At 37.1% G+C, this 17,147-nt stretch overlaps 1 protein-coding gene across 3 annotated transcripts in view; it reads right to left on the bottom strand.

Annotated features, from left to right (window-relative positions):
- The window catches only part of BRCA2 (BRCA2 DNA repair associated), a 38,859-nt gene that overhangs the window by 2,577 nt on the left and 19,135 nt on the right, over nt 1-17,147 (bottom strand). For all 3 annotated transcript variants that reach the window (XM_084527684.1, XM_084527683.1, XM_084527682.1), the window contains 15 exons: nt 16,926-17,018; nt 13,509-13,578; nt 12,684-13,102; nt 11,586-11,776; nt 10,803-10,990; nt 9,227-9,397; nt 8,598-8,943; nt 7,710-7,865; nt 5,412-5,556; nt 4,135-4,256; nt 3,103-3,304; nt 2,766-2,932; nt 2,542-2,677; nt 1,626-1,882; nt 801-953 (listed from right to left, as the gene is read on the bottom strand). In XM_084527684.1, the coding sequence (XP_084383810.1) occupies nt 801-953; nt 1,626-1,882; nt 2,542-2,677; nt 2,766-2,932; nt 3,103-3,304; nt 4,135-4,256; nt 5,412-5,556; nt 7,710-7,865; nt 8,598-8,943; nt 9,227-9,397; nt 10,803-10,990; nt 11,586-11,776; nt 12,684-13,102; nt 13,509-13,578; nt 16,926-17,018 (2,816 nt within the window). The remainder of the gene's footprint in view (nt 1-800; nt 954-1,625; nt 1,883-2,541; nt 2,678-2,765; nt 2,933-3,102; nt 3,305-4,134; nt 4,257-5,411; nt 5,557-7,709; nt 7,866-8,597; nt 8,944-9,226; nt 9,398-10,802; nt 10,991-11,585; nt 11,777-12,683; nt 13,103-13,508; nt 13,579-16,925; nt 17,019-17,147) is intronic.

Below are 17,147 nucleotides of genomic sequence, written 5' to 3'. Positions count from 1 at the left end.
ATTTAATAAATTGATATATATCACTAAACATTCAGAATATTAGTACTGTCCCTGAAATGGGAAAGGATGCCTTACAGACTGCATTTTAGTCCTGAAGAATTGATCTGAAGTCGGTGTGTTTCCACCTCCCTTGCAACTATTCAACGATTGGCAAGAAAAATTTTTGTTCTGACTCACTCCATGTTGCACATCAAGAAAGACTTGCCACCAGCAGCCTCAATGGGAAGCAGAGTACTATTTAACTCAATTTTTGGCAACAGTACTATAAAATCCCAGCATTTACTATGTGATACCTCTTCCCTTTAAACCTACAAAATAGCAAGCAATACCAAAAAAAAAACACAAACTATGAAACAACCTCTAAACAAGAGCACATGCTGTAGAGTCTTCTGGAAGAAACATTTACAGATCAAGAATTTTCCTCCCAATCATATCCATGTCAGATAACCTTCACAATGACATTGAGGAAGTAGTAAATACTTCCCTATTTCCTATAGGGGAAGGAGGATTCATTTTACTTGTAAAATTCAGAGTATTTAAAGTAAGCTGTCAAAACACAGACTGTGAGGGGAAATTTTCATATAGTGCTTGGAGGAAGATGAGGCTAGAGAGCTCCTCCCAAGGAATAATTGTAACCCACACAAGGAAAAGCTTCTCATCAGCTTGCCTTGCCCTACAGAGAACCTGTGGGGCAGAATGAAAACAGAGACCATTCACTACAGCCAGCAGTATAAAACCTGCTTATATCCTTACTGTATGTAAAGCCAGTATGAAAACAAAATTAATTACTAGAAGCTTACCAAACTTTTATCCGGTGCATAGAGGCCTGAGTTACAGGAAGGAGAAAAGCATTCTGAACCACATCTTTTAGGTAACGTGGGTGTGAGTGACTGACTTCTTTGTAGCAAATTCATCAATTTACTTTCTGCGTCAGAGCAAAAGGAGTCCACGTTCTATAAAACAGAACAGATTACAATGCAGAATAGTTGTTTGTAAAATTATGCACGTATTCTGTGCTCACAAACTAGGGCTTTGTTTCCCTCATTATAATGCCACCAGAAGCTTATTTTGTATAAAACCAACAAATCAGAAGTCCATTGCACCTTCCATGGAAAAGAAATACACCTTCCTCTTATTATTAGCAAGAAAAAAAAAAAAAGAAAATACTTTTTCAGTAAGAAGTGAGAATGCATGACCAAGACATGCTATTTGGCACAACTAGAAAGTTGAAATTAAGAAAAATAAATAAAACTATCAGGCTGTTGGTTGATATCGAACACGTTCAGGTGAACAAGACAGAAAATTTCAACTTTAAGTGACAGATTGGCTAGCAGGTGAAAATAGGTTTGCTAGCCAGAGAAGATCCTGTGGCACATGCTGAAGACAGGGGTGTTGAGCTGATGGGGAAAAAAGAAAAAGACAGCCAAGACATTCAACAGGTGACATGCAGAGTCCTCAAAGAAAAGTACATGAACACCTTACTCCATCTTCATCAAAATCCACTCAAATTCAGCATTATCTGCATTATTTGTTTTAAGATTCAGTAGCACTAATGGATTTTTTGGTGACAGATAGACACTGCAATAACTCAAATCCATCATTAAACTACAAATGTAAAGGTTTACCTCTACCAGACTTCTCAGCTCATTAAACTTCTCTTGAAGGTAGGTTTCCTTTGGGCTGGCTGAGAACACAGAAAGATCTCCAGCCACCAGCATAGGAATTTCTGACCTGAAGTCAGACTGCCACTGAAGGTTGCTTGCAGAAATGAGCGACGAGCGAACAACTATATCCTCAATAGCAAAGTGCCTGAGATCTGCCCAGATCTTTATTGCCACCAGATTATAGCTTTCATCAGATAAATAAACCATAGTAGCAAAACCTAAAAGCAAGAAAAAAAATGAATCAAACCATAAGACTTTAAATAAAGGTTGATTACTGCAATTCGTGTCTATAAATAGAGTCACGCACATCTTGAAAGAGTTCTAACTGAGAAATACAAAACAGCAGCCCGTCAGCCTGCTAACAGATGTTTAATGCTTCATTCACATTCTACACTTGCTCCATACTGATTACAGCAAACAATTCCAAATCTGCATTCCAGTGCTTAAACATACTCTATGGTGCTTCTGCTTTTTATCAGAAGATTCTCCACCTGTCTACCCGTGAGCTCCAAGGGGCTGGGATCCACTCAGCCCATGACACTGCACCTAAAAGGAGCCCATGTACATGGCAGATACTAGTGCTGCACACACAGAACACAGGTATAAGAATGCACATCATGGAACACAGCTAAAGAAAAAGCTTCTCTTGAGTTTGAATACTCAAATACTAAATTCTTGCTCAGCAAATAAGACTTTTTTTTCTCTAGGAAAACAATTACCTGGCAGCGTATCACGGTGATGGGCTATATCAGCTATTATATAACTATATATGTAATAGCTGTATATTGGCTGTTATATAACACCAAAGATCATCTTGACATTTGAAATAAAAAGACGTAATGGTGATTCAATGTCATGAACATAGTCAACAATGTACCTGTTTTGCTAACAGAAATTACAACTCCAACTAAATCAACTTCGGCACATGGTGGCTGAAAAGAAGGATCCAACAAACTGGTGAATTTTAGAGCCTTTCTCGGAAAGAAAATCTGCAGCAGCATCTTCTGCGAGACCTTAAAAAAAAAAAACAAACACCACCAACACACTGATATACAGATTGACACTTTTTAGTGATATACCTATGCAGTTAAAAGCACTTACTGATAGTTGTAGATACTGAGTTTTCTTTGTTGCTGTCAATTGTATGTTAGTTGATTCTGCTCTTCCTTTGGACTGTGATGTGGACAGCTGGTAGATTCTGAACCGACTGCCTTCCTTCAACAATGAACAAACGTCTAGCGGTGGACGCCAGATGCTCAGTATCACTCCTAGTAACACCAGATTAAGATATATTAGGTGGGCAACACGAATACAAAAGCTTTTTAGCAAAATAAAACCAGAAACAGTTATATGCAAGCTGTGGGTAAACTCTTCAAATCTTACTATGTTGGCCAGTTACCATGTGAAGATGAAAGTTATTTATTCCCCAAGTACTAACCTTTATGTTTTTCTTGCTTTCTGTAGTCTACCACACATAGTTTCCACACAGTGGACACATCCCTTTTGGAACAACCATATTTTTCCTTTTCTGCAGACTCTACAGCCTTCTTGAATTCTTCCTGTATCCGAGTTTGCTTTTTATCATTCATCAGCTGCCTGTGAGCATTCAGAGCTTTCAGCTGATCTTCACTGAGATAACCCTGTAACCAAGAGAAAACGTATTCAGTATCTTTTTTTTTTTTTTTTAAACTGATCGCAAAAAAAAAAAAAAAAAAAAAAAAAGATCCTGAAAGATCCTGACAGGATCCTTTAGAGTTTCTTTCCTAAATTCTCTTCTGTTACAAAAAATTTATTGTTCAACTGACACACTGCTAAGACTCAAAATGTTCGCATAACTGGGGACTCTAGTCTTTACTGGTACTGAGTTGTCTATGTATTACATTATACACTGCTCCTAATGGGTAATTAGTGAGAAGCCTGCTTAAGAACACATAACTAAGGTGAGTATTTCATACAACAGGCACATCTGCCAGTTTAATAAGAAAGATGTTACAAAAAAGCTCTGTAAGAAGAAAAGAAGAGTTGCATCTCCCAGCAGGCTGCTATCTCTGAGCTGACTAATTTACACTAAAACACATCGGGAGACAAACGGCAGTAAGATCACGTAAACTCTTCATCGAGTAGCACGCAAGAAAGATGTGTCTTACTAGGTGCATTCAGTTTTCACATACATACGTCAAAACAAAAGTAATAAAACCACAAATAATAATTTTTAATTGTACTATATCCTGGATTTTGTATATCCAGAGAAAATCACTTACTCTCTTTTGCAATCTAAGAGATTAATCTATTTAAACAGGACTTCATTAAAGCACTTTCCAAGTAAATCACAATTTACTTAGCAATAAGCATACTGTAGGAAATCTTGATGATTTAAATAGCAGTTTTGTGGCTGATTTTAGCAGGAAGTACTAGGCTAAAAATGACTGCACAAGCATTTCAAAAGTAGCCCAATTGGCTCTACTGTTACCTCCATATAACCAGGGTCAGGTGCATTCTGGATTGCTTCATAAAGTTCGGCACCATCTTGCAAATTATGGATTTGCTGTCTTGTAACTACACGTGAACTTGGTGTTTTTCTGCTGGCTCTCTCTGTTGGAAAAAAAAAAGTCCATTATGTTGAGTACAAACAATACACTTTAAAAGTGAAGGAAAAATTATGATGTAGGAAGTACAATAACTTAGGACTTACCAGAATGAAGCTACCAAACTCTTCTATGTAGGGATAGATAGATGTTTGTAGTTTTTAGGAAGATAGAAATGGAAAAAAAATCACTTTTACAAACTACGTTGTATTTAGTTGTAATACACAATAGAATACAAACTCTGGGGAGGGTCTTACGAGATGACATAGCCAGTTCTCAGCAGCAGCTCTGGGATGCACCTGACCAATGAGGTTTTCTGAACCAACAGGAAAACAACAGTTTTAACAAGGCAGTAGCTTTCTGCTGATGTAGCAAGCAATTCTCAGTGCCCGCACTTAGGGAGACTCGGCAGCTTGCCACAAAACTACACCGATACTTGACCATGCTGTCTGCGTGCCAGTCACCTCCTCCTCTCATACAAGGGGAAAGTGAAAGTCTCAAAGATAACAAGGTCTGGGACGGCAGGTGACGCAGGACTGCACGTGAAGAAGCCTCCTTTCCTTCGGACACCAGCAAAAAGCCAGGTGAACTTAATTGCATTAGACAATAATCCTCTCCTCAGGTCGATCATCTTTGCTGCTCACACTTTGATCATTTTCTCAGTAGACTCCACTATACGTAGACCAGTTACCAATCAAACAAAAAGCAACACAGTGAGGTGACTGATATGTTTAAGTTCACATCCGTGATGCTAAGAATTATACAGAAATCTCCAATTTCAACTGGGAATTCAGATTTCTTTTAAGGGTGTGGCATTACTTGCCCTTTCTTTATTATTGATAATGCTCCCCAGGTTCTGATGAGGCAGTCAGATAACATCTCAGTGTTATAGGTCACCCCAAGAAAGATTAACCAAAAAGGAAAGGTGAGCTGGGTTGCAGATAATGACCCTGTGGACTTTGAACTGTGCAGGCTATCGTTTGTGATGGAATCCTATCTGTTCCTGTAGAAAAATAAACGACGTTCCCCTCCCCACCCCCAAACAAAACAGATCTGAGCGTGAAGGCACCCAGAATCCACGATCAGTGTGGCAAGAATCCCGGTGCCCAGAAACAAAAATGTTTCTGTGTTATTACATATCCTGAAATGATGAAATCTTTACCTTCGTGCTTTTCAAATTCTGCTTGGATTTTTGCAAATAGAGCTTCCAGTTTCTTTTGTTGATCCTCTGCATGCCTGGCAGCTTCCCTTTCTTCAGCTCGGCTGTTACGAAATACATATGAGCCGGCTGACGTCTTTTCCATCCACTGAAACACAAAGATTTAAATAAACCCCAGACCTTCTATTTTTAACCTCATCTAGCTTCCCTCCAATACTCACTATTTAAAGCATTTCTGGTTAAAAGTGAACAGGTTTAGAAGTTTTTAGTATAACAGATCCAAGGTTAAAAGAAAACAATAAAACAAAACAGAGCAGTGGTTGGTAAATCTTCTCTTTAAAGATACACAGACAGAATGGAGCAGCTGTAGTCAAACTTCAGTGATTTAACAGCTGAATAAACCATAGCTTATAATAATAGGCAATGATATAATTTAGAAGATAGCTGGATCCCACTTGTAGATACATTTAGGTACAAAACAAACTCAGCGCTCAAAAATATACCAGAACTGCATCCTACCCAACTTGTCTTTCAGCGCTGACTGGACTGTTTTAACCTGCTAGATTAGATGCTGTGAAAGATGCTCTTAAACATTTTCATCTTGAAGTGTTTCCACAGGATAACAGCCTTGCCCACAGCCGTGTCAGAGCCGGCTTGGCAAGTGCGTGCCTTGAAGAGATAGGTGGCCAAACAAAGAGGCCACTGCAGCTCAAAGTGGTCTCCCTCTCTGCTGCACAGCCCCATCTTGCACTGCCCTAGCATTTACCTGATTGTACCAGACACCAGTTTCCTATTGCAATAGACAAATAGCAGTTTGAGGTTGGTTTGAGCTGTAGAGCACAGAGAAGCAGCAGGACAGTACGGCAGGAGCAGGAGGAGGAAAGCTGTAGGACTGCTCCTTACGAGGCAGTGAATTGTTGAAATCGGCTCTGCCTGCCTCGTTAACTGCACGCCTTCCACTTCTTGCACTGCTCACAGTCTGACAACTTTAATTACAGTTACTGTGACTCCCACACCCCTTGGCTTGAGGTAAAAGAGATACATAGCTCAAGTCTTCCTATCGTTTTGGTATGACTGAGCAAGATTCTTGGTCTTTTTATAAAAACAAACAAACATATCTGCCCATCCATCTCTGGAAACAGCAGGATATGAAGCACCACTTTCCTCCCCAGCCTGGAAGCCACACACTGTGATGGCATTACAGATTACTGTGCCCTTTCTGGGACCTAAGTAGATGTTAGGTCTACCAGGATGTCCATGTAATAAGTGCTGTAATTTCCTCCGTTAAAATAATGATCTAAATATCAAAGTAATGTTTCAAGCTAAATACTGCTATTACCTTTATATGGCAAATAAAGTGGAATTCAGTCTGCATTGACCAACAGTTACACATCATTTTAGAAAGCAAACAATGAAGAAAAACCCTGTATGTGCATGTCAAGTGTAGCATTCTCTGAGAAAAAGTTAACAGAATCTAGAAGATGTATTATGGCTAACATGTTAACATTCAGAGGACTGATTACCAAGAAAAAAAAAAACATGTTTCTTTTTATAATTGGGACTGTTACAAAAAGCTCTACTTTGTGTTGGTACGGCCTCACCTCAAGCACTGTGTGCAGTTCTGGGCACCACAGTATAAAAAGGATATAAAACTATAAGAGGGTGTCCAAAGGAGGGCTACAAAGGTGATAAAGTTCTATGATTCCAAGTAGTTACCACTTGATATCCACAGATCCTTTAAATATGGTCAGACTTCACTGTATCTAAAACATCTTCACTCTATGTTATACAACAGTCATGTTGTATTGTAAATAATATTTTAAATAACAGATCTTTTATGTAGCTGGCTGTGTAGTATAGTAAGACAAAATTAATCTTACCAAAGGTTATCAAATATTTAACTTCTTTGCAGGGATACATATGTTAGTGACAGGAAAAAAATGGGTTTCACATTTCTACTCAGAGTTGAAACTGTCGATGTTTTTTTTCCTCCTTTAAGAGGAATTATGCTTTTTAGATTACTGAACCCACAGTCAATCATTTCTGGCTTTTTGAGACTGAAGCAAAGCAAGCCAGAACATACCGAGTGTAAACTGAAATTCTTCTTATAACAGGATACTCCATTCCTGAAAAATTAATTATGTGCACACTGCAAGAGCCACTTCTGCTTACACATCATGGTACCATTTCTTGATTTAACTGCCTCTATTATGGCACCTTTGAAGAACAATATAGAAACTAGCTATGAGATAAATTAGATCTAATAGAAACAGTTAGATTCATAAAATACTTATACCATACCTGAATAGGGTAAGTTCTTTGAATGATGACATCAATACACCCCACTGCACCACCCTCGCTGTAAAGCGATGACAGAGGCAAAGGGAAAGGTCTGGGATCCCGGTGAAATCCTAGTTTTGTGTGCCATCGTGCGCAGCGGGTGCTGTTTGCTGAAATCTGAACAAGTTAAATGTTGAACGATAAACTGGCATTGGTAGGTCAGAAGGAGATAATCTTTCCTTTAGATTGAGTAAGTTTTTTTTGTTTTTTATATTGACCTATTGACCTCACTAAGGAACTCTTATTTTTGCACCTGAACAGACTGCGTTTTCATTTCAAGGTTTCTTTTCACATTGAAAAGCTTACTTTAAACAGCTGTGACAGATTTGATGAGTTAAGATTCTCTAGGAAATTAGCATCTATGAGACATGTCATTGCTTTATACCAGAGCAACAAAATTTTTATGCTGAAACTTCACACATCACTTTAATCATCCTCAAACAAGTCAAGCCTCCTCCTAAACCCCTCCCTCTCTTTTTTTCTCCAATTCTTCCTCAACCTTTTATACTGTCTGTGATGGATCAACACCTTTCCTAACCTGGTGCTTAACCATGTTAAGGATAAAACATGCAGCAAAACTTGTCAGAATCTTATAGAAGAAAAAAAAAAAAAGGTACTTTTATACTGTTTATTTTGTTGGAAGAGAAACTTGTATTACATTACTGACTAGTGTTAACTATCTTGTCTTACAAATGTGGTAATTAAACTACAACAAAATTGTTTATACAACCCCAACAAAACCTTTTCTGTTTACACAACCCCATCCAGCTTACAGCATGGCTCAAGCAAACAGCATCTGTCCCATCTCTCAGTCACATCCAAGCAAGCTGAACCAGTATTTTGGTTTACCTTCAACATAAGGGAATCTGGGGCTTCCAGTGGTGTACATCCATTCTGAGAGCCAACGAGTTCTGCTCCATGTACTATGATCTTCTGACCAACTGTAAGCCTCCTTCTATGTAGGAAAGCTTTGATGGGTGGATCCAGAAGAGCTCTAATCCCATACCAGCCATCAGTAACTTCAATTATTGCTGCTCCTTTTTTACTTTCCATATTGTTATTGCTGGGAGATGCTACAGCGTTCAGTGATATGATTTTAGAAACGCACAGCACAAGTGTTTTACCTGCTGCATCATCTCTCTCCGTTATTTTTTTAATTGCTGATCGTTTGCTTTTATCAATTTCCAGGTCATACCTACAGAAAAGAAGCCGTGACACTGTTAAAGTGAACAAAATCTGTCACATTATTTCCCCTTAAAAATCAATTGTTGCAAATCATTGCTTCATCTACATGAAGAAGTGAAAATTATCTAAATATTTGCAAATAACATGCAGTACTTTTTTAATATTGGTATGTTTTAAGTTCAACAAAACAAGCATTCTGATAAATATTAAATGCAAAGTAGAGATGTTTATTTTATAATATTATGAGCAGAAAGCACACAGTCACAACTCCAGATGTGTTGCTACACGCTTACCTATATTTCAGCTGCAACAGCACTGTTTCTGGTGTCAAACACCTGGTAGCAAATTCATGTGGAAAAGCTACTTCCATGGCTGCCAATTTCCATACAATCCACCTATAGTGATTGTAGACCCAGGCCTCTGTTATTAGCTTGGGATCCACACCAGGAGTGTCACAGAGGGCCCTGCAGATAAATCGTTAATAAATTAACCCAAAATCCATTACCAGCTTTTACTTGCCTATTTTTCCCTAGCGTTACATGCAGCGTATGCACATAGGCAACATTAACAATGAAGTATTTATTATGGTGTAAACAGGAAGGTTACATTCCCTAGCCTGGTCTGGTTATTGTCTGAATACTGAAGTTTTGTCCTTATAAGCTTTGACAGCATGTCTGTGTGTACATGCAGCTGTTCTTGAAATGAACCTTTGACCCTGGCAGTAGCTCCAGGGGCATGCCCTCTCTGGTTCACAGTTCTAGCATCGAGGCACAGAAGCGTGCTCTACTCTCTTGCAACCCCAGAATATCTCCTGCTTGCTTTGCTTGTCCCCATTGTTTGGCTACTTAAGCAATGTTTCATTCTGTGTTGATTCCAAGCTGTCCCACCATGAGCTGTTTAAGTTGATTTGGAAATCTCTGACTTTTCCCACTCAGCTAGTCACTAGGAAGGCTGTTTCACTGAAGGAAATAGAGAAGGAATTAAACCAAAGATTCAAATAAGTTGTTAGACTGATCAGAACACAATTTAAGGCCCACCAAAACATCAAGTTCCAACTTGTCAGGAAGGCTCAAGATTTTAATATTAAAATACTTAAAATTTTCTGAAGTTTTGCTAATGCAACAGTATGCTAGTTGTTCTGCTGCATGTGCTTTTGATTAAGTTATAATGTATGAATTTGCTTACATTAACACAAAACAATTTCTATTGAAGTGTTTAGGACAGATGCAGTCAATGCATACTTCTTTTATCAGTTCACCTTAAATGACCTGCAAAAGGAGACACAGAAGGACCCGGGATAATGCAAGAGCAAGGGTTGTTCGTGCATTTTTTCTGCTTCTTATATATACATTCAAAGAAAGCCTGAAATAATCAGTGATTTTTCCTACTGAAATCTTGCCTTCCTTCAAATCATACTGCAGATTAAGTTATTTTCATAAGTCAGCTTTAAAAAAAATTAAAAACATTTGCACCCACGTTCTGCAACTCTTCCCCCAGCAAACTTCATTCCCACACTCAAACTAGAGCACAACAGAAATGAATCCTCTTCCATTTGAAAAAGCAAAACCTATCAATGCTATTAAACAAAAGTGATAAATTAACAATAATATTAACATTTTTCTGGACAATTTACACTGGAGAAGAATCTCCAGAAAATTTCTAAATTGACTTTTTGTTTTCCTTCATGCCCAACGAAGATCACTAACACCATTAGTCTACATAGTCAATTTATAAACCTACAGTATCTTCATTTACACTAAAAGAGGTGTACTAAAAATGCAGTCAAAAAGTAGTGTTAGATTTATTCCAGCGATGGGAATCAAAAATTAATAAAGAGCACACCTGCCTCAAGTTCGTAAGAAACAATACCTGTAAAACTCCTTTTTTCCAGCCTTTCCCTCATCTGTAGGTATCAGCCACCCTCCATCAGCAAGCTGGATCCCGTTTCCAGCTAATAAATACTCCTTACTGAAGAAGTCTTTGATGAGGAACTGGAACGATTCTGCGTTTGTGCTGTTAACTTGAACGCAATGTTTTGAAACACCGTGTCTGTAAAGCTGCAAAAAATTAGATGAAAATGACAAAAGACAATGACAATCCAGTAGGAATTCATCTGAGAGCTTTCATGTCTAATGCTATACTCATGTTAAGTTATCTTCTCGAGCTAGAGACTGTTCTGTATGACCTTGTCATTTCATACGTAATCCAAGAATACAGGAACTCACCAAACAGGACATCATGACATCATGGTGTGCTTCAAAAAAAAAACCAAACAAAACGCCGTACCAAAAGCAAGAAGCTTTTGATCTTGACTTACCTGAGCTTAAATGTTAACCATGTGTTATCTTAAGACAGCTTTTCACATGGGTTAGAAGGCAGTAGCAGCTACCATTGGTGGATTTTTTCCTTGTTTGACTACAACACTACAGAGACATTTATGATCCCCATTATTCTGAACAGTCTTATAAACCGTGGATACGCAAAGCTACCTAACAATGCAGCAACTGCTTCAAGAGCTACTGTAAATGCTTATCTCAAAACTGCAGAGAGATGTCAGTTAATGGATATATTCATCAAAAGCTACCAACGTTTTGTTTGCTAGTTTTAACGAACACAGCCCTAGAAAGACACAGTAAAAAGGTGTCACTGTACCTCTTCTGTAGAATAAAAGCTGGGAGACTTTTCTTCTACTGCAGTTTTCAGAGAGATTCTATTCCTTGCAGATGTTTTAATGACATAAAGGCTGCCTGGCTGTGAGCTAATATTTTGCCTGAATTTCTTTTTAATTCTCATTTCCTGTAGATCTCTAGCGCAGCGGAGATTTGCCATCATCTTGCTCATAACTGTAAAGAAAAACAACATCAAAAGCTTTTTACAATATATATATCAACGTAGGATATACAGTCACAGAATAAAAGCAGACTCAGAGAAGCTTGTTTTCTAAGCCACTATCCAGATTTTTAGAACCTGCAGTCGAAATATCCAGCAGTGCTAACTGAAGACATTAAATAATATTTATAATACATAATATCAGGAATTAATATCACATATATTTCACTTCTTCAGAATGAACTCTTCACAGGAAGCTCCAAATGAACATAAACCGGTTGATAATGACTGCAGCATCCATAATCCTGAGATTTTGACCTGCAAATAGGGGTTCTAACTTTGCAGATGCTCACGCACCTGTTTAAATCAATATACACGAGTCCATGTGAAGAAAACCAAATTATTTGATTGTAATAGTTATGTAAGTTATACTCCTTCTAAGCTTTCTTGAATGTTCAAATGTGCAAGTCCACATGCTAAAGAAAGTCAAAGCTGAAAATTCAATCTCTGCTTCTTTGAAAAAGACCGAGTCAGCCCTACATTTTAGTTGGAAAACAGAATGAATACAAGCTTCTATAATAGTGAAAGATTACCAAGGCTAATCTTTAAGGTTCCAAGAACATTTTACTTGAGTATAAAAAAATCAAATGAAACATACTCCACCTTGCATCTTGTGTCTGAACTACTCTGTGAAAACAATTTTTTCATGTTCTTAATTAACTTTGGAGATGAAATTGTTAGGAGTGCAATATAGAGTCTTAGAAAAGTAATTATTTCCTGATTTCCCTACAAAAAACACCATAGGAATCAGTTTCTTTTTATTTAAAAAAAAAAAAGAAGTCTGAGAGAATATGCAAAACCACTCATGGGTTCAATTCCGATAGCATTCACTATAGGTAAGTGATCAAAATCCAAAAATACCTAAATTGCCATTTTCTAAGTCAGTATCTGCTGCATGCAGGATGCAAGATGGGTGATCTTGAGTTTCAGCAGTATCTTTTTCAATTGTGATCTGATTTACTTCCCTTTCTTCAGTCATATTTTTGCTGATTGGTGAGTCACATCTCTTGCTGCTGCCTTGTTCACTTGTAGAAAATGTTAGCTTGGTTTTGAAGGGTGGAACAAAAGTTTTAGCAGTTTTGCCAGATTTGTTCAAATTTCTTTTTTCTTCACTCTCTTGGGCTGAGGCCTTATGTGGAGTAGACAATCTTGAAGCATCATTTGAAGACTGCCTTAGGGCACAGTGCTGAAAAATGGCAGGTTTAGATTTAAATCCTTTGAAGTCTTGGTCTGGTAAAGTAAGAGTAGGATTCCTGACTTCTTGTCGTTCCTTAGTAGCCCTATAGAGACAAAAAAACATACAGGTTTCAGCTTCCTGATAAAGTTCTTTTTCAGAGCTTCAACATTCTTAATTTAGTAATGTGACATTTTCAAAACTGGATCAATATAAAGACAAAATATTAGTTTTCGATACTTTAAAACCCGAACACTTAATTTTTATTTAACAAAAATAGAAATACAAGTGTAAAACTTGTTTAGCATACAACAACATGTGTTGTATGGTAACTTGTTTGTTTAAAGTAAAATTATTAGTCTTTTATAAAATTATTAGTCTTTAATTAGTCTATTATTAGCCTTTTATAAAATTGGGTTGCAAGTTACTACTGTATGTTTTTTAAAAAGTCACAAGAACTTGCAACATTTTTAAAAAATTGCATTAGAAAAACTAAAACATAAGTTTCTCACCCAAATGGCTGACAAGTCACTGGTTTTAAAGGAACATGGTACAAAAATTTTCTTCTGTCTTTGAAAATGCCTGTAATTAGTAAAAAAAAAAAAGTTTGAAATAGTACATTACATGGATAGATATTTACAGCACATTTATTCTATATTCATATATCCTATGTATAGGAATATACATTTACAGTAATTTACAAATGGGATTTAAATAGCTTTGTGTTTTATATATATATATTTATATATAGGTAATAAAATCTTTGTATAGAATATCTTTGATGTTGATAAACCCACTTGTTTTCCTAGTTAACCTTCAATGAACAAAAAACATATCTAGAAAAAACAACCATGCAGAATACATTTAGAGCTTCCAAGGCTAATCTTACTGATGATAGAGCTCTCAACTATTGAGCTCTGTTTCAACAGCACTGATACAAACCACATATAGGGAGAAAAAGCAACCGTCTTCAGTATTTCTGAACATTACAATAAATAAGGCACAAATCTGTCTCATAATCTTACTACCACTAGAAATATTATTTCTAATTGCTATTTCTGTGACTAACGTACTTTGGGATCTACGTTATTTTGCTAATATGTTTGATCTAAGCAGCATAATTACCCATAGCAGTTAAACAAAAGATATACAGGTTGTCACAGACCAATGAACACAAACTGAAAACCCCTAAAAGAGACAGTCTGACACTGGGAGTGAAGACTTCTACAGGTTCCTAAGAAATCTTATGGTGGGTAAAAGGGAAAAAGTGAGGAAAATAGAATTGTCAGGAGTCTGGTGGTAGCTCTTTGTAAGTGCAAAATTAATTTTCAAGGAACAACATTAGTGCTTTCCTCTTTTAATAATCATACATGGTCCAATAAATATATTCCTGATAAATTAAAACATGTGGTTAGCCTCGTGTAGCTTTATTTTTTTTTCCAGTTTAGAAATTTCTAACTTTCTTACAGATGATTTTCTCTAGAAAACAAATGATTATGGAAGAGCTTGGTAAAGATGACATTCAGCCACATTCTGCCTTTTGTGACAAAAAAGAGAAATCTAAGAAAATGTCACCTCCCCTTGTTTGGTATCAAAATGTATAGCAAGCATGAAGTGTGAGTAAAACAGCAGTAATGTGAAGAAACTGTAAATGCAGAATCAATTCCAACACATCTGGGGTCATAAAGAAGTTCTGACTTGTTTTACTTAAGGTTCTTGGCAGTAAAATCACAGGTTGGAAAACAAGTATGAGCTGACACCCTCCCTTATTGAGCCTCAATTCTTCACACTAGTTGAGACAGATCTAAAAGATAAATGACTATACTGCTCAACTCTCAAAAGCTCCCATTTGTGAGCCTGCGAGGGGTGTTTTAGGCTCCTTAAAGGGAAATGTTTAACATATATTTAGTTCCAGAGAGGCTTCCTATTTAATTTAAAACTCATTTAGCAACTTTTTTTTTCCTTAAAAAAAAAAAAAACACAACACAACAGTTTTCAACAGAAAAGGCACATTCACACAAACTCCTCCTTTGATCTTTCTGAGGACACACTTATCTCAGAATTATCAACACATCTAAATCACGTCTGCCTGGAACTGGAACTCCTTTGTGCTGGGAAGAGGAAGTTTCAGATGACAAGTCATATACACAAGATGCCACATGTTCCAGAAGTCAGGAGCAGGACTATTCTGGATATTAGAACTGGTGTCAGTTGTTCCACCAAAGAATAACACTGTTCACATTCTGCTGCAGGGCAGGATAATATTTATGGATGAAGGGTAGACAATTATTCTCTGGCAGCAGTTTACAAATTCCACTTAAAGTTTTCTTCAAACCATCGTTTTCATGCTTAGAACAAACTTAGGGCGGCATTCAGGAACAAACAAGTTTGTTCAAAAGGAGTCAACTCTCTTGTTACAAAATCTTTTCTGTGCACTAATATAGGTAAGCTACAGTTACTACGATATCTGGAATTGTTCTTGGTGCTACTGTACTGCACAAAGTCAGCCAGCTTTGTTGACAACTAGGTACAAGTGGACATCAAGTACATAAGAAATTGTGTTTGAAATGAGGTGTTCCAGAAAAGCAGTTTTAATTTCCCACGATCTACTAAAAAGATTCTTTTTTTTTTCCTTGAATGTATTGCAGCAAAGGAAAACATTCAAAATCTGAGATTAAGTATGACCCCCCTTTCAACTTTCTTCTTAAAATCTAGGGGGACGTTTTGAAGAATTGGAATAAAAGTAGTTTAAATGGGATATTCAAACATCCCATTTTGTAATTCCCACTTGCAAATGGAATTCAGGTATAATTCCCTTTAGAGTAACAATGAATGGCTGGTACCTCCTTAACGGTACAATAAAGGCAGACCAAAAAGACCAAAGATCTCAAAAATAACATTAGCAACCACTTAATGATCATTTTTTTCTACATTAAAGTGGACGATACTTCTCTTGAAGCTGTAGCGAGAGAGAAACAGGAAGATGAGGCTTTTAAACTCCTGTACTGAGTGATGGGGGTCACTATCTAGGTTAGAGCATACAGGGCTGAGACGATTCCAAATGGAAGTGATACTAACGAGGCGCATGAAACAGTTCACAGAGCTACCTAGCCCTGTGACAGCAGCGTGTGTATGAAAGGGGAAGTATCCTGGAACATGAGAACAATCCACCCAAAGTGGATTCTTTTATACTCTGTATCATTTCCAAGGCTTCAAAAAGCAGAAGCTGTAAAGAAACCTCTCTCCTCTAAGGCTGTCTGGCAATAATTACTAGCTGTATGTGCGTTTCTGACTTTCTAGATGAATGCTGCTACTGAATTCTAGGTGAAAACATGCAGTACTTAGAAAGAAGGAGTTCCTCAAAAGACACAGCATATCCCATAAGGCAAAGCAGTAACCAAAAATCCCATTAACCTAACACCCTAATCAGTCTTCACGTAAAGAATCAGCTCAAACTTTAAAACCTTGATTTCACTTTCAGGAACCTACACAGTACTGGCTCAAAACATTAAAATCATCTGTAATACACTTATCAGTAAGCATATTCCTCACAAATTATTATATAATAAAAGTTACCAGCACCTTCTTATTTTCCCATAAATACAATTTTTAATTGAGAAATTATACATCACTAAAACCTCCTCTTACTGTGGCTGGTATTTGTGAGCTTTAGGATTATAAGCTGAATTCCTACTGTGCTGGACATAAGATAGAGTTCTTGCAGAAGCAGTACAGTCTAACATGATACTAGTGTACCACTAATCAAGTGATTTAAAGTGAGAGGAGACATTACCACAGCAGTTTCCCTGAATTTTCATGACTATATTGATAAAAGAATTGGTTAAGCAATCATTATACGTTAATCAGAAATTGAAGAACTTTAAAGGTAACACCCAGCACCAGATTACTGCTTAGAACGCTGAAATTACCCTCAGGAGTGCTTTTTGAAGCTTTCAGAGATCTGGGGGGCATCTTTGTCTTGTCAAATTCAAGCAGCAGCTGTCTTTTAATTGGAGGTTCTCCTAGGATAAAAACACAGATTTAGAAACAGATCTCCTTTTTAAGTTCATTTTCTTACCAATACCTTATAACTCAATTAAATTTTTAAATAAAATATTCAAGGAGTCACAGCAAACAGAATTAACAAGTTT

Source organism: Aythya ferina (assembly GCF_964211825.1).
Source record: "Aythya ferina genome assembly, chromosome: 1".
Lineage (NCBI taxonomy): Eukaryota > Metazoa > Chordata > Aves > Anseriformes > Anatidae > Aythya > Aythya ferina.
The sequence above is the reverse complement of the archived record's forward strand: the minus strand, read 5'-3'. Positions and strand labels throughout refer to the sequence as shown.